This window comes from Eurytemora carolleeae, unplaced genomic scaffold, assembly GCF_000591075.1.
Source record: "Eurytemora carolleeae unplaced genomic scaffold, Eaff_2.0 scaffold10, whole genome shotgun sequence".
NCBI lineage: Eukaryota > Metazoa > Arthropoda > Copepoda > Calanoida > Temoridae > Eurytemora > Eurytemora carolleeae.
The window spans coordinates 580,747-603,423 of record NW_019396179.1 but is presented as its reverse complement, the minus strand read 5'-3'; the positions used below and the strand labels follow the sequence as shown (position 1 = coordinate 603,423).

The 22,677-nt window shown below is 30.3% G+C and overlaps 2 protein-coding genes across 2 annotated transcripts in view; one reads left to right on the top strand and one right to left on the bottom strand.

Moving 5' to 3' along the window:
* The window catches only part of LOC111697339 (uncharacterized), a 32,190-nt gene extending 22,000 nt beyond the window's left edge, over positions 1-10,190 (top strand). The window contains exons 22-33 of the mRNA XM_023467307.1: positions 410-457; positions 708-761; positions 1,436-1,502; positions 1,569-1,627; positions 1,829-2,007; positions 3,010-3,550; positions 3,856-4,033; positions 5,727-5,825; positions 7,492-7,538; positions 7,999-8,166; positions 9,322-9,394; positions 10,036-10,190. Of these exons, the coding sequence (XP_023323075.1) occupies positions 410-457; positions 708-761; positions 1,436-1,502; positions 1,569-1,627; positions 1,829-2,007; positions 3,010-3,550; positions 3,856-4,033; positions 5,727-5,825; positions 7,492-7,538; positions 7,999-8,166; positions 9,322-9,394; positions 10,036-10,108 (1,586 nt within the window). The 3' untranslated portion in view covers positions 10,109-10,190. The remainder of the gene's footprint in view (positions 1-409; positions 458-707; positions 762-1,435; positions 1,503-1,568; positions 1,628-1,828; positions 2,008-3,009; positions 3,551-3,855; positions 4,034-5,726; positions 5,826-7,491; positions 7,539-7,998; positions 8,167-9,321; positions 9,395-10,035) is intronic.
* LOC111697333 (uncharacterized) overlaps positions 10,171-22,677 on the bottom strand; it is a 31,207-nt gene continuing 18,700 nt past the window's right edge. Inside the window, exons 26-37 of the mRNA XM_023467289.1 lie at positions 22,556-22,674; positions 22,205-22,278; positions 21,164-21,202; positions 20,853-20,982; positions 17,996-18,054; positions 15,820-15,956; positions 14,217-14,274; positions 13,743-13,834; positions 11,929-11,990; positions 11,400-11,470; positions 10,940-11,003; positions 10,171-10,572 (exon numbers count right to left, since the gene is read on the bottom strand). Of these exons, the coding sequence (XP_023323057.1) occupies positions 10,354-10,572; positions 10,940-11,003; positions 11,400-11,470; positions 11,929-11,990; positions 13,743-13,834; positions 14,217-14,274; positions 15,820-15,956; positions 17,996-18,054; positions 20,853-20,982; positions 21,164-21,202; positions 22,205-22,278; positions 22,556-22,674 (1,124 nt within the window). The 3' untranslated portion in view covers positions 10,171-10,353. The remainder of the gene's footprint in view (positions 10,573-10,939; positions 11,004-11,399; positions 11,471-11,928; positions 11,991-13,742; positions 13,835-14,216; positions 14,275-15,819; positions 15,957-17,995; positions 18,055-20,852; positions 20,983-21,163; positions 21,203-22,204; positions 22,279-22,555; positions 22,675-22,677) is intronic.

Genomic DNA, 22,677 nt, shown 5'->3' with positions numbered 1-22,677 from the left:
ATTCATGTCATCGATTAAGTCTGTACTTTTGTGTTGAGTATTCTTAATCTTGAGCGATTGGTCTCGATATCAAATGTGGACACTTTTGAATTTGAGCATAGATGCAGCGTATGACTATCACGGGATATTGAAGAGGAATTAAATCAATCCTTAGGTCTGGATAAGGAAATTGACCACGAGATTCACAAAACAAAAGTTCTGACTCAATTCAGTGTTTAGTATAAACGTTTTTAGAAAACCCATTACTATTTTGTTCATAATATAGAAAAATTTCTATATTTTAAATATTTAGTTCAAAATCACTATCAGAATGTTATTAGGAATATAGAAACGAGTTAGCAATATACCTAAAACTGTTAATGATTTTAAACATGCTTCTAAAATATTATATATCTAAATGTTATTTAAGAGGTGGAGAATCTACAAATTACTAAAGAGCAGAAAGTTTTTGATTTAGGTAAAAACAAACTTTATAAAAAGATTTTTTTTCTTAGAAAAACGATGGCCAAACATTTTAACGAGATCAGTTTTAATGAAAAGAAATTTTAAGTTAACCACAAACTCAAAGATATAGGGATTAGGCAATCAGAGTTAGTGGCAAAGACTCAATTCCTTTGGTCATCAATTGTCTCCTTTTTTTCTAAGAAATGGCATTTTTTTCCTCCGAAATTTAAAATATTTTTACCATTATTTTCTTGTTGATTTAGAAAAGCTATGTGTTCCTACAGTTAAAACTACAATCAGTGCTCCTACTAAACAAGGTTAAACAAAAACATGTGAAACATATATACAGTCAAAAAATAGTCTGAACCGTAATTTTGTTAAAAAAATGTAATCATCTCAAGCTAGAAGTTTATCTTATAGATTACAAATAAAACATATCTTAGAGAATTTTCCTCTTTGAATATAAAATTTTTAAAAAGCAGAAAATGTTGATTTGGGTTCTATTTTTTATTAAAACACATAATAGAAGTGCTTACAAAAAAAGGAAATCGAGAGATTTAGTAAAAACTTTATAATATTTATCCATTACTATTCTAAATTACAAGACTGAGAGAAATAGGTTCAAAAAAGATAAAGATTCCAATTTGTAATCTAATCTGGTATTTTTAGATATATTTTAAGTAATTTTATTTTATTAATAATTTTCCTTCTTAAATAATTTATTTTTTCATGTTTTTTATGGCTTCATTATTTAATTAAAAATTGTTATATTGTTTTTTCGTGATATTTTTTTTAATGTTTAACAAATTTTTCTATTATTAAATTTTTGAAAATATTTGTTTTTCTTTTCGGTAAGATACTATAATTCCAAAATTGGGCTATGAACAAAAATTGACAAACATTATTGTTTTTTTGGGGGGATTACCATTGGGATAACTTTCTTTTGATTGTTGAACACATGAATAATAAAATAATAATAATTATATTTTAGTTGAAATTAAAACAAGAAACCTAATGGGAGTTTTGGTTCCAATTGAATCCAAAAATGTGAATTCAAGGTAATTGTTTTTGTTAAATTTGAAAAGAATTTATTTAAATCTACAACTACAACAAATTATTTAAAGGGAAGGAACTAGTCAAAATGAAGGTTCCCAGATAACTGTTTCTACTGATTTATCAAAAGGTAAAAAAAGTAAATCTTTGCAACAAACTCTGATTTTTTAATTCCAATATTTTTAGAAGACAATTTTGTACTATTTTAGAACTATGAATTTTGTTATACATTATCAGCTTGTAAAGATTTAGGAATTAGAAAATTTAAGTTTGTGACAAAGACTCAATTGATTTAAAAAAAATTTAAAGGTTTCATATTTTTTATTATTAGATCTACAGAAAGATTTTTCAGTGGGAAAATGTCAAAACGCAGAAGAAATTAAAATAGAATCGGCACCAACCAAACGTCCCACTCAGCTTCCAGCTGTGAAAGATTTTCCAAAAACTAGTCAGATAAAAACAAAATCTGCGCGGGGGACCTTAAATCCAGGTCTTATTAACTTAACAAAGGTAAGTGTACGCATATTTAGTAATATTCAAAAAGAAACCGAATTCTTGACAATTGAGAGAAATATTTGTGTAGACGTAATTTTACAAGTATGCCTGTCACATGATATTCTGTAAACTTGCAGTGCATTGTAGACTGTACATTATTAGTTATCTATGTTTGTAAACATGCACCACATTGTACATTATTAACTATCTATGTTTGTAAACTTCTACGTAAAAACCCATCATTCATTTGTACTGGGTTTCAAATGAATACGTAGCATGGTTAGCTTCCATCCTTTTAATACGTAAATTCAACTTTTAAACGTGTGTGAAGATACCTTAACTACTTTATCCATCCTCGCTAATCCTATATCTATACACATCTTAATGTATACCTATTTTAACTATGCTGTAATGTAACATGATTGCCTTAACCATGTAATATATATTACTACGTAGGAATTGTAAATACATAAATTAACTGTAACTTGTAACATATAAACCTTCAAAATAGTTAGTTAGAATCAGAACTCCGCTTTGATTACAGTGTAGAGTAATTGTACCACGTTGAGTATTCGGGTTGAGATTATACCTCGATTAAGGACTTCATATGATAGCCAATGCTGTGTCCTGGTATGGCATTTGGAGCCGAATTAATAGCTATAACTGAGATATAAATGATTTCGTATAGAATCAGGCCATTTCGTTTTATTAAGTTTAAGTATAAATGTAATAAATAAATGTCGCAAACGCTTTAAAAGATCGAAGACGATTTTCAAGAGTGCTCTTAATTGGCAAGAAGTACAATCAGTATTTGAGAGGTTTTCATTGGGGATATCGAGATCAAATGCTGTAGATTTTCACTTTGCACTTTTGATAAACTTATGAAGTTCTAAGATTGTTCTTCAATATTTTCGTCCAAAAAAAAAACAATGCTCGGATCTAATTAAAAATGTTACCTTAAGAAAAATTTAATAAACACGAGTAAAGATAAATTTTTTAACAAACATTATTTTTTAGAAGCAGACTGCAAGAGAAGAGTTTTTGTTTTCCGGACCCGGCAATCTTCTTGGAAATTCATCTCCACCAGTTAACCAAACCATACAACTTATCCAATCAAACCAACCCAGCCAATCCAACCAATCAAATCAATCCAATCAACCCAACAAGCCTTTGCTAACCAATCAAAGTAAAACCAAACTGGAAAAGAAACCAGTTTTGTCTATCAACGCATTTGGTTCAACCAACCAAACAAAGAACATCCAAGATAACCCTGTTTTGAATTCTGTCATATCTTTAAGTAAAAGCTCAGTTAAACCTAATCCAGCTGAAGAGTCAAACATTAATATTTTCAGCAAGAGTTTAAGCGATACTGCTGTCAACAGGAAACTATACACTGCTGAACCTCAAGTCAAGATGGAAGAAACAAATCCGGGAATTCCGATTAAAAAATCGACCAACAAGGTCACAAACATTTTCAAACGGATTCCAACAAGTTTAAGTGAATCCAACATAAAACTAAGGGAGCAGTCATCCTTGGTAGCTCACCGAGCCAATAGAGGTAATTTGTTTAGCTCTTAACCCTATTCCTGCTGGGGGGGGGTTATTGCTTAAAAGGAGTGACTTGCTTGACAGTTGAACTGAGAGTGCAATTGTAGTAAAATTTTTAAGATTCAATTCATAAGAAAAAAAAGAAACTTCCACAAACTCTGATTTTCTTAGATATTTCAAACTATCAATTCTCATAGATAATATAATATACAAAGAAGGTTTTTGGATGATTAAGGATAACAAAGGGAATTTTTTAAGAATTTGTTAGGAAATAATTTTTAAGTGTTCACAACACTTGAAATCTGGAAATTTTAGAAATATTTGAAAAAGAAGTCGCCCAAGAAGGGGGAAGAAGTTTAGATGAGCAGATTGGCGGATTACCAGAAGGATTAGAAGGAGAACATGATAATGAGAATCTTGTCTGTGGAGAACTACACATCAGATTTGGAACAAAAAAATCGAATTCAAGAACTCAACTGGAAAAATCTAAAAGGTGATAAAGTATCTGAACATGTTTAGACATGTCAAATATGTGGCTAGGGATTGGCACGTTTAGATTTTTTGTTTCGTTCGTTCATCGTTTGTAAACGATCTATTGCGTTCTTTTTTTCAAACGTTCAAAAAACGATTTTTTCGTCCTCAAAATCATTGTTCATTTTCATCTATTCCGTTTTTTTTTTTCATTTTATAGTGATCGTTTGGTAAACCGTTTGTTCAATCAAAAAAATTGTTAGATCACAAAAACTTAATTTTTTTGTTATAAAAAATCGTTTTGTTTGAAAAAAATATCGTTTTTTTTTAAATTTTGTTCGAAAAATCGTTCTTTTAGTAAAACAAAAATTTTTTGTTATTTAAAAATCTTTTGGAAACTTTGTTCACTAAGTAAAAAACGAACGAAATTGTTTATGAACGATGAAGATTGTTAGAACAATTACAAATTGTTCGTCCATCGTTATTTTTTTTAACGGCACCATCGAAAAAAATTTAGTTTGTTCTCAAAATGGTTGTTATTAAAAAAAACATGCCCATATCTAGATGTGGCTGTAAGAGAAAGTTTAACGTAAGGGTGATTAACATTTTTTGCATTTTTTTTTCCACAGTATTTGCCGTATGTTATGATTATGAGTATTTTGCCATCATTTATGGTTATTTTGCCATGTTTTATTAGCAAAAAGTATCTTTTTGTACTTTAAGATTATTTCTTTGGCTTGTTTTTTTTTGTAGTTTTTATTTTCCTTGGCTTTATATAGTTTACTTGAAATAAAACATTTCATGACTACAAGTGGTATGCCAAAAGTGTTAAAAAAGTTTTATTATTCTAGGATTTATAAAAGTTGTAAATGCTTAATATTACAATTAAAAAGTAATTCTTTTATTCATTTTTGAGAAAAAATACGCATTTGTTTATTGGATTATTCAAGAATATCCCGCTATATATAGAGGAGAGTATTTTTAAGGATATATTGCAACATGTCAAATACTTGTATCTCAGTATAATCAGTATCTTGTAAATTTAAAAGTATCTTTTCGTATATTCCATGCGTCTGTTTAAGATATTTCATTTATGAAAATTAGCTAAACCTCTAAATAAAATGACTCTGAGCAAAAAATAAAGTACTAATAAAAAATATATATTTTAGTTGTATATAATGCATTAATTGGCATATTATTGGCATTAATTATATCTGCTATACGTTGATAAAAATAAACCAGAATAATCATCTATTTAAAGCTTTTTTTAGGATCATCAATACTTTGCATAACAACCAACCAACTTCGTTAACAGAAATAATTTTATTTGTATCACTAAAAATTTTATAAAACCTGTGACAACATACCTAGAGAGAACTAGAAAAGTGTGGAATAGGAAGACGACATTAAAGCAATACTGATGTGCATTTGATGTTGTTAGAAAGGTACTTGTAAGGTATACAATTCCTTATTAAGTGAAATTGGCCTGTTTACACTGCACTATTGATTTGCCTCATGTTTATTAGACTATTCAAAGTTCAATAATTTGAATCTTAAGTCGACTTCCTATTCCAGAGTTTTCTAGTTATCGCTGTATGAATAAAAAATCCGCCAAATCCAATTAAAAGTTTTCAAAAAACTGATTATCAATTATAACATTGAATTAATATAAAAATTAAGATAGACAAGTAGAGTCTAGTATTTAATACTTACAGTGATGACAGTGTCGGAACCAAGAGTGCCAAGATCGCAAAATCTAGTCTTTTTAACAAATTCAGGGGAAACCAAGTTACAAGAAAGGAATCTAACCACAGGTTGGAGAAATTATCATTTTTATTTTGACAAAATACAATTTTTGAAAGCATGTATAAAATTACTTTTGTTTAATCTTTAATGAAAAAGCAACGCTTGGGACACTCTGGGCCGTAGTAAATTTGAATTCGAACAGGACCTGCCCAGTTTGTACCGGTCTGCCAGATCCTATGGTACAGTACGTCGCCCTAACCAGACTAACATACGACAGGGGTCAATTTTCTTGGCATAGTCCCGTCGGAGGGCTAACTATGAAAACTCCCATGGCTTCTTACATGGGAGTTTTCATAGTTATCCGTCAGACTTTTTACAGCACCCGGCATAATCCTAGGCCTATTTGACCGACCCCACTGACTTAGTCCACCGTGGGAATAAAATAATAACATTGTTACGAAATATTGTATTCTGTACAAAGAAATAAAAACGCTAATCTTGTTTCAATCCAAAAATTGTTAACCGCTAATAAAATGATCTAAAATTTAATTTTTTACAACTACATTGCAGGGAAGTTAAGGTAATTTTACTTTACCAAGGGTTCTTTTTTACTTTACCGAGGGAACCCCGTGAGCGAACATAAACCAAATAAAACATGAACCAAATTAAACTATTAACCATTTAAAGAAATGAACATAAACCAGATAAAACATGAATCAAATTAAACTATGAATCATATAAAAAATGAACATAAACCAGACAACAACATGAACCAAATTAAACTATGAACCATATAAAGAAATAAACATAAACCAGATTAAAACATGAACCAGATTAAACTATGAACCATATTAAGAAATAAACATAAACGAGATAACAAGATGAACCAAATTAAACTATAAGCCATATAAAGAAATGAACATAAACCAGATAACAACATGAACCAAATTAAACTATGAACCATTTAAAGAAATGAACATAAACCAGATAACAACATGAACCAAATTAAACTATGAACCATATAAAGAAATAAACATAAACCAGATAAAAACATGAACCAAATTAAACTATGAACCATATAAAGAAATGAACATAAACCAAATTAAACTATGAACCATATAAAGAAATGAACTACATATAAGCATGAACTACATGTAAACATGAACTACATGTAAACATAAACTACATATGTAAACATGAACTACATGTAAACATGAACTACATATAAACATGAACTACATGTAAACATAAACTACATATAAACATGAACTATATGTAAACATGAGCTACATGTAAACATGAACTACATGTAAACATGAACTACATGTAAACATGAACCACATATAAACATGAACTACATGTAAACATGAACTACATTTAAACATGAACTACATATAAACATGAAATACATGTAAACATTGACTGCATATAAGCATGAACTACATATAAACATGAACCGTATATACGCATGAACTACATGTAAACATGAACCGCATATAAGCATGAACTACATATAAAAATGAAGCACATATAAACATGAACTACATGTAAACATGAACCACATATAAGCATGAACCAGATATTAACATGAACCACATATAAACATGAACCACATATAAACATGAACCACATATAAACATGAACCACTGATAAGCATGAACCGCATATTAACATGAACCACATATAAACATGAAGCGCATATAACATGAACCACATATACCTAACATTTTTTAGAAGTTTATCAAGCAGTGGGTCTGGTGTAATAAATCAAGGAATTCCAAGTTAACATCCATTTTATGCTCAAAATCATTCTTTTCATTCGAAAAAAAACATGTATTCGCAACAAACTGAGATGTTTTACAAATTTCCAAATTGCACATTTATTTTCACAGATTGTCTTTTTTTCAATGTGGAATATTTCAACTTTCCAGTCATAAGTCTACTATAAGATATAAAACGTGAAACGAAAAAAAACCCATCTTTTTGTTAAGAAGATGAACAATAGGACCCATACAACTGTAAAGTAGGAAGACAGCTAATTTTTGAATTAATATGAACATAAACCCATTTTAGTGAATAAATTGTTTTTCAATAATTCTAGCAAAAAATTTAAACTGTGCCTTAAAACAACATCGATCAAATACACTAAATATTGCTAAAATATCGTCTTCCAAATCCATTGTCTTTTTGGGCTCACTTTAAGCAGATAAACAATTTAATTTAAAATCCTTGGAATTGTAGGAAGGGATATTCAGCAATCTGTTAGCCATTCTAAAAAACTTGATAGCGCGACAAGCCAACCTGTTATGAATGATAGACAAGTTGATATGAAAGGAAGACGACCTGATCACAATAATAGAAATGTTCGAAGCAACTCTAGAGATGGCAGAGGGGCGTCTGTAAACCAAGGTTTGTTACAATGTTCACTAGAATAAAGTAGAAAACAAATAAATTGAGTTTTGCCACAAACTCTGCTTTTCTAATCCTTATATTTATGTAACCCAATGTTGAAGACTTTCGATATTTCTGTTTGACATATCAAAGGTTTACATCATCAGTATGTTACAGTGGTCGCTATATAGAGAAAAGTAAAAACTAAATTAATTGAGTTTTTGCCACAAACTCAAATTTTCTAATACCTATTGTGAACCCAACCCAAGAATTCTCAACTTGAATAAAGCCTAACAATCTAACCCAAGCCTAAGAGGATACTGAACGGCCCTAGTATGTCTGCAGCCTGGGTATTAGCTTTGTTTATTTGATTTAACAGAATTCATAGCTTTAAATTTCTAAGCTCTACGACATTGCGTTGCTATCGGGATCGGAAAATCAGAGTTTTTGGCAAAGACTCATTTCCTTTAGACACAATTAGTTAGTGAGTAATACATAAACTAAAATTAAATATTCAAAGTTTTGGAAAATATAACAGTACTTAAAGTCTAATTAACCTCTGTTAATTCCCCAAAAGTACTACAGATTGAAAGAATATTTGTTACTAAATCATTTTTCCATTGCTCATTAGACTTAAGAAGAAATAAATCAAATGCGCATTTCTTATTCTTTATATAGTTTAAAATATTAAAGGTTTACACCATCAGGTTGCAAAGATTCATGTATTAGAAAATTAGATGTTTTAGTCAAATGAAAGAGCCAATTTCTAAATCTAGTCCATGTGCATTTTAGAGATACGATCAGCATATATTCTCATTTTAAACTTCAGCTCATCTTAAGTACTGGGCCGACTTTTAACCAGCTAGAGCAAGCTGTATACTGCTATGGCAAACCGGGACGGTACACCAAATTAATAATACCCTTCAAGTGAAAGGTAATTGAGTCATGGTCACAAACTCAGTTTTTATAATTCGTATATCTTTGCAACCCGATATTGTAGACCTTAGATATTTCAAACTATAAATTCTGTTAGATTGAAATATTGAAGGTTTACACCATATGGGTTGAAAGTTTTAGTCAAATGTTCATTTTTTTGTAACGAGGAAAAGAGAAAATGTCTGAATAATTAATTCTTTATTCAGAATAATTATTTTTTATCTTAACATTTTCTAGAAGGTTCAGGATCCCCGAACCTGTCCCGTCATGGATCCCGGAGCTGTCCCTCATCACCTAGTGTCCCAAGAAGGTAAATCTCTTTTGTGACAACACTGTCAGTAAGAAGTGGAGGGGCTACAGGGGCTAGGCCTGTCAGGAAAGACCTCAACATGGGCTTGAATGTGAAGAAAGGTTAAATCCCTCCTGGACCAATTACTGTATACGCCTCTGGCTGCTAGGAAAAGGGGGGATGGACGGGGAAGGGGGAGGTGTTTTATTAAACTTTTTGACACCGCTAATTTGGAATCCTTTCGAAATGAATGGAGAGGATTTTTTATTATATTTTTAATATATTTTTAATATATTTTTAATATATTTTTGACATATTTAATCTTTTGAAACTTCATAAATTGGATGGTGTAAGAACATGTTTAAAACAAGACATTGTTAACGTTGTTAACAATGTTCGTTCTAATTAAAAAAAAATAATAACTCTTGATTAAAAGGACACTGGTGCAGTAAGGTTGGTACGAAATCTCAACATAAGATTTTTAGTCCTGAAGGCAAACTTAAGAACAGCAACTTTTGATGGAGGGTTTAGCCAAATGCGGTTGCCTGCAAAACATTCTGAGTGGTGTGTCGCAAACAATTGATCTCAACTGATATTCCCTAAAATTTCCTGTACAAATTTGATTTAATTAAATTAATGGTAAAGTTTATGTTTGTTTGTAGGTTTAAGCCTAAAGGATGGCTGGGAAGAAATATATTCTGGACAAAGGAAACTCAAGACAAACTACACACCTAGATAAACTTCAGACTTAAACAAAATAATGTTATAAACTCTTTTTAACCTGTATTGTTGAATAATAAATGTAATCTGTTTTATATTCATAGATTATTTACTGATAATACATTGTTGTTACGATGTATATTTAATGTTTACATATTTTTATTTATTTTTTAAGGTTTTCAACAATTTCAATTTATTGATTGTTTTAATGATTCAATGAAGGCACTGCTTCACAAGTCATAGGTTTAATGATTAATACTCTATTCTTCCTCTTCTTCTTCTTCTTCTTCATTTTCTTCTTTTTCTTCTTCTTTTTCTTCTTCTTTTTCCTCTTCTTCTTCTTTTTCCTCTTCCTCTTCTGGAGTTTCCTCTTGATTTTCCTCAGAGGGTTGTTCAGTATTTTCATTCAGATTTTCCTCAGGATTCTCTTCAGGATTCTCTTTCGGATTTTCTTCTGGATTTTCGTCCATACTTTCTCCCTATGAATAATAAGAACATAAAAACTATGTAGAAAGGAACCCTGGAACCCTGGAACTATTTTCTAAATGTTCCACATTCTTCTTTCGATCTCTCTACTACATATTATAAGAAACCACTACACTTATTTTTAACTATATTATAAATGCTAGGGGGTATAAATCTATGTATAGCCTGGGGGTGTCCCCCCCCCCTAGAAAAAGCCCTTAGAGTAAAGGTATAGGCTTGCAATGCATGTGCATAGCCAAATTATTAATCAGATAAAGGTTTCAAGGGTACTGTTGTGAATTGGGCATTGCCTACTTTGTCTGGAGGGTCCCTTTAACTCAAGAATTAAACAGTAAACATGTTTGGTGGGACACCCTGTACCTCCGGAGTTCCCTCTCCTAGCTCTGGATCTGGTATCAGGGATGCAGTACTCCGAGCACTCATTCTACAAAATATATTATTTTTCTATAGACGTAAAAAATAAAGGTTTTTTTAATGTAATAGGGTTGCCGATCAAGCTAAGGCTTCAAAATCCATTTAAGAAAGGCAATGCAGCGACTTTATTTTTCCTTGTTATTAACATGTTTTGTTTGTTCACAATAAACGGCTGAACCGAAACGGCCAATTTGTTTATTGCATCTGTATTCTGTAGCCAGTAATGGGATATCAGAATTTAGGATTTATTTTTTAAAAATAATTCGCAAAAGCAAACGGAAAAATCCACAAATTTTGTATGGTTTGTTATTTTTAAAAATGTTTCATAAGAAAATGCAAGCATGGACAGCAAGAAGAACCGGTAAGAAACGTTCTAAAAGTCAAGGTAAGATATTAGTTAGAAAACCTGGCTGATCTAGCACTGCGCCTCAAAGCAGATTTTCCAGTCGGTTTTTCAGATATAGTCGGATCACAGATCTAAGATGATGTTGGATAAAAGTTAGACAGAATTGATTAAAGTTTAAAGTTCAAATAAAAACAGTTTTTTAAATATATATGCCAGTTGCTAGCCACTTTATGAGCCCATAAAAAGCCAACAATTGAATTCTGAAAGATGGTCTTTTTAGAAAGTTAAGGATTTAGTCCATCAATTGTATTTCAATTTTTTGCTAGCCAGTAAATCCAGTTGCTAGCCACTTTAAACCAGGAGCTGCCTATTATAGATCGGGAGTTTTTTTTCGAGCAAACTCGGTTTAACAGGATTTAATCCTGGATACTATTTACTCTCAAAGTTATTATTGAAGTGAAAATATCGCTAAACCCAGATTACAATATGAAAAAGACTCTGGTTATTTTCAATCCTTTAAAACCCCACAATATTGCGTTTAAACATTATATTAAAATTTTCTTTCTTTTTTCCATTTATGCATTTTTACCTTACATAGAACACTATCAGGTCGAGTACAGCAACATAAAGCTATAACTGCTGCGATAAAGCCTAAACAATCATATGTAATATGTATGCAGGGTGTCCCAGAAAAAAACACAGGTACTAAAGATCTTCATATAGTAACATTTTTACATTTTTGAACATTTCCGATCAAGCTAAAGACACTAATTAAAAGTTTGCATCACTAAAATTAAGGAAGTTTAAAGTTTGTCATTTTGGCTGGTTTAAGTTCGCAGATTTGTAATCTTTGCTTTTCGAACATGGCATGCCATGTGATTTAAAAAAGGTCTCAAAAGAAAAAAATTGTTTATGAAAATCTAAAAGCCTAAGGTTCCCCCAACCAAAGTTGATGTGAAAAATAGCGAACTGGAGAAGAGCTAAAAGCTGCTAAATGTTTCGAAAACATATGAGACGACATTTGGAATAAAACTACTATAAAAATAACAAGAAGGACCAATAAAATTCATTTATGTACATCGATGATCCATGAATCTGTAATTCAAACATTTTAAAACAAAGGTATGTGTGATTGCAAAATTTTAAATTTTCTTTTAATTTTAATACTATCTCGACATATGAGTTTTCAACTGTCATAACTTCCTCAATTTGGATCGAAAAGGCTACGTGGATTTTGAAAATGACCCACGCTTTAATGATCAAACTATGATGAGGGTACAATAGACTAAAGAAAAACGTGTAGATAAAACATAGCAAATTTTTTATTTGTCTCCATGTATGTCAGTATGAACACTTCCACCGATTTGCCTCAAATTTGGATTGGGGAACTAGGTAGAAACACGGGAATGTTCTAAACGCTTGGTTTAAAATTTAAGACCTTTTAGAGAAAGTTTAGTTTGCAGGCAAAGCTGGGTTTCCAAGAAATAATTTAAAATAGAATCATATTATTTATTTTATTAAACAATGAATCAGCAACCTTTTAAAGGGACTTTCAACTTAATAAGACTTTTTACGGTTAAAGGGTTACCCACAAAGAATGCGACTGTAAAGAAAACCTGAAAATTTTCAAATATGACGATTACATAGTGAAGTTAAGACTTTGGTCGTGACGATAGTTTTTTTACGGGCTTTTAATGATTTCGCGCAATTTTCCAGTTTCAGAGAATCATAAATGTAAGGAAATAGACATTTTAAATTCCGTACAGTCGTCACTGATGTCTTATCCTTTGTAGGTAACCCTGTAGTTTAAAATGACCCAGTTTTAAAGTACCAATATTGGTGATATTCTTATATTTTTTCCCTAAAACTTGATAACTCTAAATTGCAGTTTTCTTCAATATTGACCTGCGGATATAGATAAATGAGAGACAAAGATATAAAAAAAATTGTTGTCATTAATGTAAATCGACAGTCCGTTTAATTTCTGTTTGGAACTTGGCAAGTCTATTTTGAAAAATAGAGGAAAAGTTCAAAGTACGGAAAATTGTTCTTTTTTCTTTTCTGTAAACCTTACACATCAGTTATAAAACTCAAGCAATTAAATTGGTTTTCTTAATTTCATCAATTGTTTAACCACTTAATTATCTAATTTCCCAATTATCTTCCTTTTTAAACAATTAGATAACATGGAGTAAAGGGCTATTCTTTATAATAAAGCATTAAATGTAAAAAATCGACATACAATTCGATAAAGGAATTGAAAATTATTACATATCTATATCTTTGCAACCTGATGATGTAGACCTTTGATATTTCAAAACTAGACAGAATTCATGGTTAGAGCATCTTTAATATACGACATTGTGTTGCAAATATATTTGGATTAGATAATCAGATAATCACCTGCAGCACAAGGCAAAGTAAGCGTATAGAATTTTCCAACCAATTCATCTTCAATTTTAGTTTTCTTGATATTTCCACCATACAAAGCATGCCTGGACATTAAAACATTCATTTTCTTATTATTTGATATTTATTTGTATATATATATATATTATTTATATATATATATATTTGCCGGTCACTCAGATTTTCTAATGTAATTTACCTAATTGTGTAAACCTTTTGTATTTCAAGCTTAGAATATTTGATCTAACATAATATAAAGTTTGATATAACTTATAAGGTCTACGACAATGTGTCACAAAAATATTGGGATAAGAAAATCAGAGTTTGTGGCAAAGACTCAATTTCTTTAGTACTTTATATTTCAAACCCCTTAATATTTGAACAAAAGGTTTGTTGTGAACTATCTTGAATATTCTGGGAACAATTTCGAATACAATTTCGGGGGATTTTTAGCAATAACCATCCCACCTGTAAGCAATATTTTTGTCAAACTTATTAAGCATTAGCCGAATTGCCTCCTTGATTTCTAAAAAACAAACTTGTATTTATAAACAATAGTTTTCATTCTTAATGAATATTGTTATTTATGATAAATTCATAGCATATTTGAATTATTTAAGGTAGATTTGTATTACTTCAAGAAAATTTATATTAGTATTTTTTTCACAGGGACCAAATTACTTATTCAACTTTTAGATAATATAAAATCTTTTTTATACTAAATTTCTGAAATACAAACTACCGTATTTCTGCAGTTTGTATTTCAGTTGGTTATAATTTCTTTAGTTTGTATTTAAGTTGATTGTATTTAAGTTGAATGTATTTATGCACTTTGTTTTTAAGTTGGTTTTATTTCAGTTGGTTTTTATTTCTCTAGTTTGTATTTAAGTTTATTGTATTTATGCAGTTTGTATTTAAGTTGGTTGTATTTTCTCTAGTTTGTATTTAAGTTGGTTGTATTTCCGCAGTTTGTATTTCAATTGGTTTTATTTACGAAGCTTGTATTTCAGGTGATTGTATTTTCTTTAGTTTGTATTTCAGGTGATTGTATTTATGTAGTTTGTATTTCAGGTGATTGTATTTCTGTAGTTTGTAATTCACGTGATTGTATTTCTGTAGTTTGTATTTCAGGCGATTGTATTTATGTAGTTTGTAATTCAGGTGAATTGTATTTCTGTAGTTTGTATTTCAGGTGATTGTATTTTTGTTGTTTGAATTTCAGGTGATTTGATTTCTTTAGTTTATATTTCATGTGGTAGTATTTTTGTAGTTTATATTTCAGGTGGCTGTATTTCTGTAGTTGGTATTTCAGGTGATTGTATTTTTGTAGTTTGTATTTCAGGTGATTGTATTTTCTTTAGTTTGTACTTCAGGTGATTTTATTTTTGTAGTTTGTAATTAAGGTGATTATAATTCTGTAGTTTGTATTTCAGGTGATTGTATTTTTGTAGTTTGTATTTCAGGTAATTGTATTTTTGAAGTTTGTATTTCAGCTGATTGTATTTCTGTAGTTTGTATTTCAGCTGATTGTATTTCTGTAGTTTGTATTTCATGTGATTGTATTTCTGTAGTTTGTAATTCAGGTGATTGTATTTCTGTAGTTTGTATTTCAGGTGATTGTATTTCTGTAGTTTGTATTTCAGGTGATTGTATTTCTGTAGTTTGTATTTCAGGTGACTGTATTTCTGTAGTTTGTAATTCAGGTGATTGTATTTATTTAGTTTGTATTTCAGGTGATTGTATTTCTGTAGTTTGTAATTCAGGTGATTGTTTTTATTTAGTTTGTATTTCAGGTGATTGTATTTCTGTAGTTTGTATTTCAGGTGATTGTATTTCTGTAGTTTGTATTTCAGGTGATTGTATTTATGTAGTTTGTATTTCTGTAGTTTGTATTGCAGGTGATTGTATTTCTGTATTTTATATTTCAGGTGATTGTATATCTGTAGTTTGTATTTCAGGTAGTTGTTTTTATGTAGTTTGTATTTAAGTTGGTTGCATTACGAAAATAGAAAATTTATGATTTTATTTTAAATTTCAAATTTGTGTAAATATATATAAAGGGACTGTATACGTGGTCTAACAGGTTTGGTAGTACAGATAGGCCAGGGATCCCCTGCAGCAATCCCTTTAGGAGTGAGATAGTAACCATCAGCTTTACACATATACTTCACGGCGACCAGATCGGGGTTGTTGTTGATCACAAGGGAACTAAATAAATATTAAAGGGATTGTAATCATAATGGTGAGTGACCATGCATGCAAAAATGGCGGTGCACCATTGAAACCTTTATCTGATCAATAATATGTAAGATATTTACGGTTTTCTGACTCGAAAGGTGTTAAATTTCTTCACTTTATCTGTTACAAAAAATGCGCTAGTTAGAGATACAACAGAAGAAATTATCACGTTAAATAATCAAAATATAGGTATTTAGTTAAAATCTAATCACACAAAGCTTTCAAGCATACTGTTTTAAATTGAGAATAGAAATCAACATTTCTTCTTGATCAAAATGCTTATTGGGGGACAAGAGGTACCGTTCTGAATCGGACAAACTTCATAAATTGTATTGCCATATCGCTCATATGATACTCTTGCTATGCGGTTAAAACGTCCAAAATTGTTTTGCCATATCGCTCTTATGAAACTCTAGCTATGCGATTAAAACGTCCTAATTTGCTTTGCCACATCGCTCATATGAAACTCTAGCTATGCAATTAAAACGTCCTAATTTTTTTGCCACATCGCTCATATGATACTCTAGCTATGCAATTAAAACGTTCTAATTTTTTTGCCACATCGCTCATATGATACTCTAGCTATGCGATTAAAACGTCCTAATTTGCTTTGCCACATCGCTAATATGAAACTCTAGCTATGCAATTAAAACGTCCTAATTTTTTTGCCACATCGCTCATATGACACTCTAGCTTTGCGATTAAAACGTCCTAATTTGCTTTGCCACATCGCTCATATGAAACTCTAGCTATGCGATTAAAACGCACTAAATTTTTTTGCCATATCGCTCATATGAAACTCTAGCTATGCGATTAAAACGTACTAAATTGTTTTGCCACATCGCTCACAAGATACTCTAGCTATGCGATTAAAACGTCCTAAATGTAGTGTGGACGTAATTAATTTTAAGTAACCCCCCGATAAAAAAGTTGCATGTTCAATTCACAACGGTACCCTTGAAAGTTTTGTCTAAACTAGAATAAATGAGATATTTCTATTTTTCTCTGGGAAATTGATTATTTTCAACTGAGGTTTCTGAATTAAACTGATTTATAGATTTCTGCAGTGCTATAAAGAATAAATAAAATTGTCACTTTTCAAGCTAGATAAACGACGATATCCTCCACTTTTCAAGCTAAATAAACGACGATATCCTCCACTTTTCAAGCTAAATAAACGACGATATCCTCAACTTTTCAAGCTAAATAAACGACGATATCATCAACTTTTCAATTTTCTAGTTTTCAAACCCAATAGAATTTTATCAATCTGGTATATTCTCCTTTTTTATTTTTTTTCGAAAATAAGTATTTTTTTCTATTGGAAACCCTACACTAGAATTCTTAATAGCATCCAATGGTTCGATATATCATGTTTCTTAGTTTAATTAAAACTTGTAAACAAAAGATGAAAGAATAAAAATTTTCTGTGTTTTATGGTGAACTCTGATATTCTAAATCGTTTATGATTTAGAATTGAATATTTAAAAAGTTATATCTTTTCATCCTATCCCCCCCCCCACAATTTCCGATTTTCAAATCTGTACGTCTTTGCAATCCAATTTTACAGCTACTTTATAGTTATGTAAATCTGTTTATTCAAAAATTATAGGGTTTCACCATCAAGTTGTTGAGATATAGGGATTTGAACATTTGAGTTTGTAGTAAAACCTCAATTCCATCAGAATATTTTTATGTTTTTAATAATTTGTAAAAAGTTTTTGATAAGTTGTTAACAAGTTTTTAATAAGTTTTTAACAATTTTTTAATAAGTTGTTAACAAGTTTTTAAAAGGATGTTAACAAGTTTTTAATAAGTTGTTAAACAGTTTTTAATAAGCTGTTAGCAAGTTTTTAATAAGTTGTTAACAAGTTTTTAATAAGTTTTTAACAAGTTTTTAATAAGTTGTTAACAAGTTTTTAATAATTTGTTAACAAGTTTTTAATCAGTTGTAAATAAGTTGTTAATAAGTTGTTAACAAGTTGTTAACAAGTTTTTAATAAATTGACCTGTTTTTACAAACGTAGGCAATATCTTCGCCCTCCCATAACTCTTGAGTTTCTTTATCCTAAATAATACATTGAGAATCAGACAACTTAGGATCAGGAAGACGACTTTTAGACTCAAGCTGTAACTTTTATAATGTTATTAGACACAACAATCGCGTTTATTGTTAACAGATTCATTTCACGGAATAAATGATTTTATAATTTTATAATTATTGTAAAACTATCTGCTTAGTAACAACAACAAATACACTTAAGTCCTCTTCTTATTCCAAAGTTTTCTGGTTCTTACTGTACATAAGATCTATATAAAGTAGCAATCTCTATTTTTCTGTTTGTTCGTTCGATCATTTATATAATAGAACAAGACATTTGTATATATTTATGTTGCCTATAGCCGGCCTAACGGCTGGACTGATTTTGGGATAAAATTTTTGTGGACACTCATGGGTGGCCGGGGGTGTTATAGGCTAATAAAAATAAGAAATTTTTTTTTCAAACATTTTTTTATTTATTTAAAAAAAAATGTCCACTGGCAACGCCGGGCCCTTCAGCTTGTATCTCATAACTAACATCATGGATTAGCTGAACATTGTATCGGGGAAATAAGCTTGGTTAAAAATTCCAAGTTTGTTAAGTTTCAGTCAAAAAATTTAGTTTCTAATCAAAGCTGGATTTTCATGGTAGTACTCTGAAAGAAATTTCCAATAAGCTGTAACAATCATTGAAACTTTTTAATATTTCCTAAATTTGCCAACATTTTTGATGTACAAATTTTCTTGAAAAATTTTAATCAGAGATTGAAAAAGAATAATAGATTATATTTTGCATATTCTGAATTAGAATGTTTAAAAATTCCTCAAAATTCTGAAAAATGGTTAAAATTAAAGTTAGTTTTGAAAAGTAATTTTGCCTCAATCAATGCATATTTTCTCTTTAGAAGATATATTGAATTTCCAACGGGGACTTGTAGGATTTTCAGAATTTTTCTGCCAATTTTGTTTCTTCAAAAGAAACAGAGATTCAAAGAAATTTCTTGAACTTTTAATTCACATAAAAAGGACTGTCGTTTAATGCCAAATGGTCTCCATGTCCGATTTACAACCCTACTCTTGAAACCTTAATCAGACCAAAACTGTGAACGATAACGTCGTTTTTCTGGATTAAAAGTGCTTAAAATTGATATTTTTGGATTAAAAGTGCTTCAAATTGATATTTTCTGGATTAGTGCCTAAAATTGATATTTTCTGGATTAGTGCTTAAAATTAAAATTTTCTGGATCAAAAGTGCTTAAAATTGATATTTTCTGGAATGAAATGCTTAAAATTGATATTTTCTGGATTAAAAGTGCTTAAAATTGATATTTTCTAGATTAAAAGTGCTTAAAATTAATATTTTCTGGATTAAAAGTGCTTAAAATTTTGTTTTGAAAATAAACAGTTTTCAAAACAAAATCATTTAATTCATCCGTGATCTGACATGCCATATGATTCAATGGAAGATCACTTGAAATTGCGAATATAGTCTCTTTACGTCAATAGTGTTTAGATATCTCAAAATTAATGTCACACTTTGGAAACGTTGTTGTGACACTTTTTCATAATGCATGATCACTGATTTTCAACCATGTCCTTTAAACTTATGTTTGATCAATTAATGATGACTGAGATGATTTTATTTTATTAGGTACAGATCCAATTTTTAGATTGTGATTATCAGGTGTTACCACGTTTTAAAAAGATAAAAAACGTTTATGTCTGCCTCATTTTTACTCAGATAAAGGTTTAAAAGGTATTGATAAAAATCAGACATGCCACTAAGAATTACATCTTAAGTCACTTAGGTTTTTTTTTCTTCACTTGAGAACCCAGGGGAGTCATAGTTAGTCCCACCGTTTACCCGCCCTTTATCGTAAATTACGATTTAAGCTATTTCCATAGAGAATAGAATATATAGAGAGGAATTAAAAGAATCTCTCGGTATGAATTTTTTCAGTCCCTTTCAGCCTGAAAGGGAGTTAAAAGTGTACAAATCATGTAAATGTTCACAAATTATATGCAGTAGAGTACAATAATACAGTATGTTCCCTAGACTATCCATTTCAATTTCGAATTTTTTAAACTGTTAAATAAACTTCATAATGAATTAGGTGAATAAAAACATCATTTGATTTATAGTTATAACGGAAAATCATCGTTTGTAAAGTGAAAGGCATAGAGTCTCTGTGAAATGATCATTGGTCAATCATGAAACAAACCTATTTCATAATTTGGTTTTCTTTTAACAATAATTTTAGATTTTCTATAAAATGATATTCCAGGGCCCAACAGGTTATATAGCATAAATATGTGAAGTACACCTGCAGTATGGAAACAGTACAACAAAATGGCCGTTTTACACTTTTTTCTAGTAAATTCCTCTCTATATATTCTATTCTCTATGGCTATTTCTCTCGTTGAAAAATAACCCACACAGCTTAAAATCTCAAAAATAAGCTAAGAAAATTCCTTTGGGTCTCCCAAGTTCCCCAATCAAAATTTGAGGCAAATCGGTCCAGGAATCCTGAGTTATGATGGAACAAACAAATCAACACACAGAGATTACAATTTGTTATGTATACATAGATGAGGTTACCCCTAGATAAGCAGAACTAAGAACAAGTTTAGTGTCCGGTATTCTCGTTGAAAAATAACCCACACAGCTTAAAATCTCAAAAATAAGCTAAGAAAATTCCTGTGGGTCTCCCAAGTTCCCCAATCAAAATTTGAGGCAAATCGGTCCAGGAATCCTGAGTTATGATGGAACAAACAAACCAACACACAGAGATTACAATTTTTTATGCATACATAGATGAGGTTACCCCTAGATAAGCAGAACTAAGAACAAGTTTAGTGTCCGGTATTGCAGTTGAATCAGTTTCCGGTTTTACTTCCGGACATTTTGCCAAGCAACTTCCCCAGCTCGAGATATCGTAGGGGAGATTAAACTTTCTAATAGGACAATGGTCTTAGGTTTTCAACCATCATTTTATAATCAAGAAAATAATCATAAATTTTCGACTTTGGTTTTGAATTTTTTACTTTTTTAATGATACGCTTGAGATGTTAGTTTAGAAAATATGCAGTAGGCTATTTCAATATCGAAAGAACTTGAGTTTAAACCAATGTTTTCCTTGTAAACAGGCAGGTTGCTGTAAGTACACCATCAGTTCTGAAAAAGATGTAAATATTTCAGGGGACATTAGTTCCAAAACTAACACTTCAGGCCCATTTCTTACAATGCATGTTAGAAATGGGCACAAATTGAAAGATTGGGTTTTAGGATCCTGGCCCATATTGAGAGTAAAAGTCGATATAGTATGAACTATAACCAACATTTTATTTAGCATCACAAGCACAACAATTCCAAATTCTAAAACTATTTTCTTAAATCAAACTTATAAAAGGAGTCCTTTTTATATTAAAACCCTTGACCGTTTTCAGAACACAGTCAGGATTTCTATTTTCGTACATATTCTGAATTTTAATCATTTTTGCGTTTTCGAGACAAACCAGTGTTCCCGTTTTTGAGTATAATCCGCAAATCAAAACAAAACTCATGTTCATAACTTACAGAATAAATCACTGGAAGTAAAAATTATCTTATAAAGCTTAAATCAACTGCTGAATTATATTTAGAAGTTTTCACATTTCATTTGTTAAATATTCCGCATTTCTAGGTAAATCTACATTGCATTCTACATTTTTTATACATTATCAAAAATTCTTATTTTGTGACGTAAGTGCGTGAATACTTAAAAATTGACATTGATATGAATTTGAGTTGACACTTGTTTCAATAAATAGTTTTAGCCATTTCTTATAAATGCATGGTAGTTTTGTTTAACTCGGCTTGGATTTAAAGATATAAACGCTTGAAAAAGATAACTTTGCAGAGTTGGCTCATTTCTAACACTCAGTGTTAGAAATGGGCCAAGTGTTAGTTTTGGAACGTATTTCCCCTGTATTTATTATATTGAATTTTTATCTCAATAAATAATATCTAATGCTTAATACTAACGGTTTCTGTTTTTTTTTCTAACAATTTGAAAACTATATTGTTTGCTAACAACAGATAAAAATATCTCATATTGCTGTGAAGATACTTTTTGAAACATCATTTTAAAATACTTTTTACGACTTAGAGTTGGAGTTGTTCAATTAATCATATTACCGGTCATCATCCCAGATATCTTTCTTTGGTTTTTTCCAATAATCTGTACAATACAATTCCACAGTTGCTCCAACCTTATAACAATGATAATGTTGTCAATATAAATATTTAAGTGCTATGTTCAATCTATATGATCAAGCTCTTTTCTCATATATATTTAGATGTCAGCTATAGCTGGCCAAACGGCTGGACCGAATAGGCTTAAAAAATTCGAATATTTTTTCAAAAATCGTTTTTTTTAAATTAAATTATTTTTCTAAATTCGATTTTAAAAATAATTCACAGGCAACGCCAGGCACTTGAGCTAGTTATACATAACATTCAATAGATTTTGCAAGGGATACATCTTACCATCAATTCTAAAACATCCTTCTTCCCTCCCCTGGGGTCATCTTGTAAGACAACTGGTTTATTGTTGGAGTAACCAGCTCTCATAAGGCTTAGAAGGTCATTTTCACATGTTGTAGGTCCTA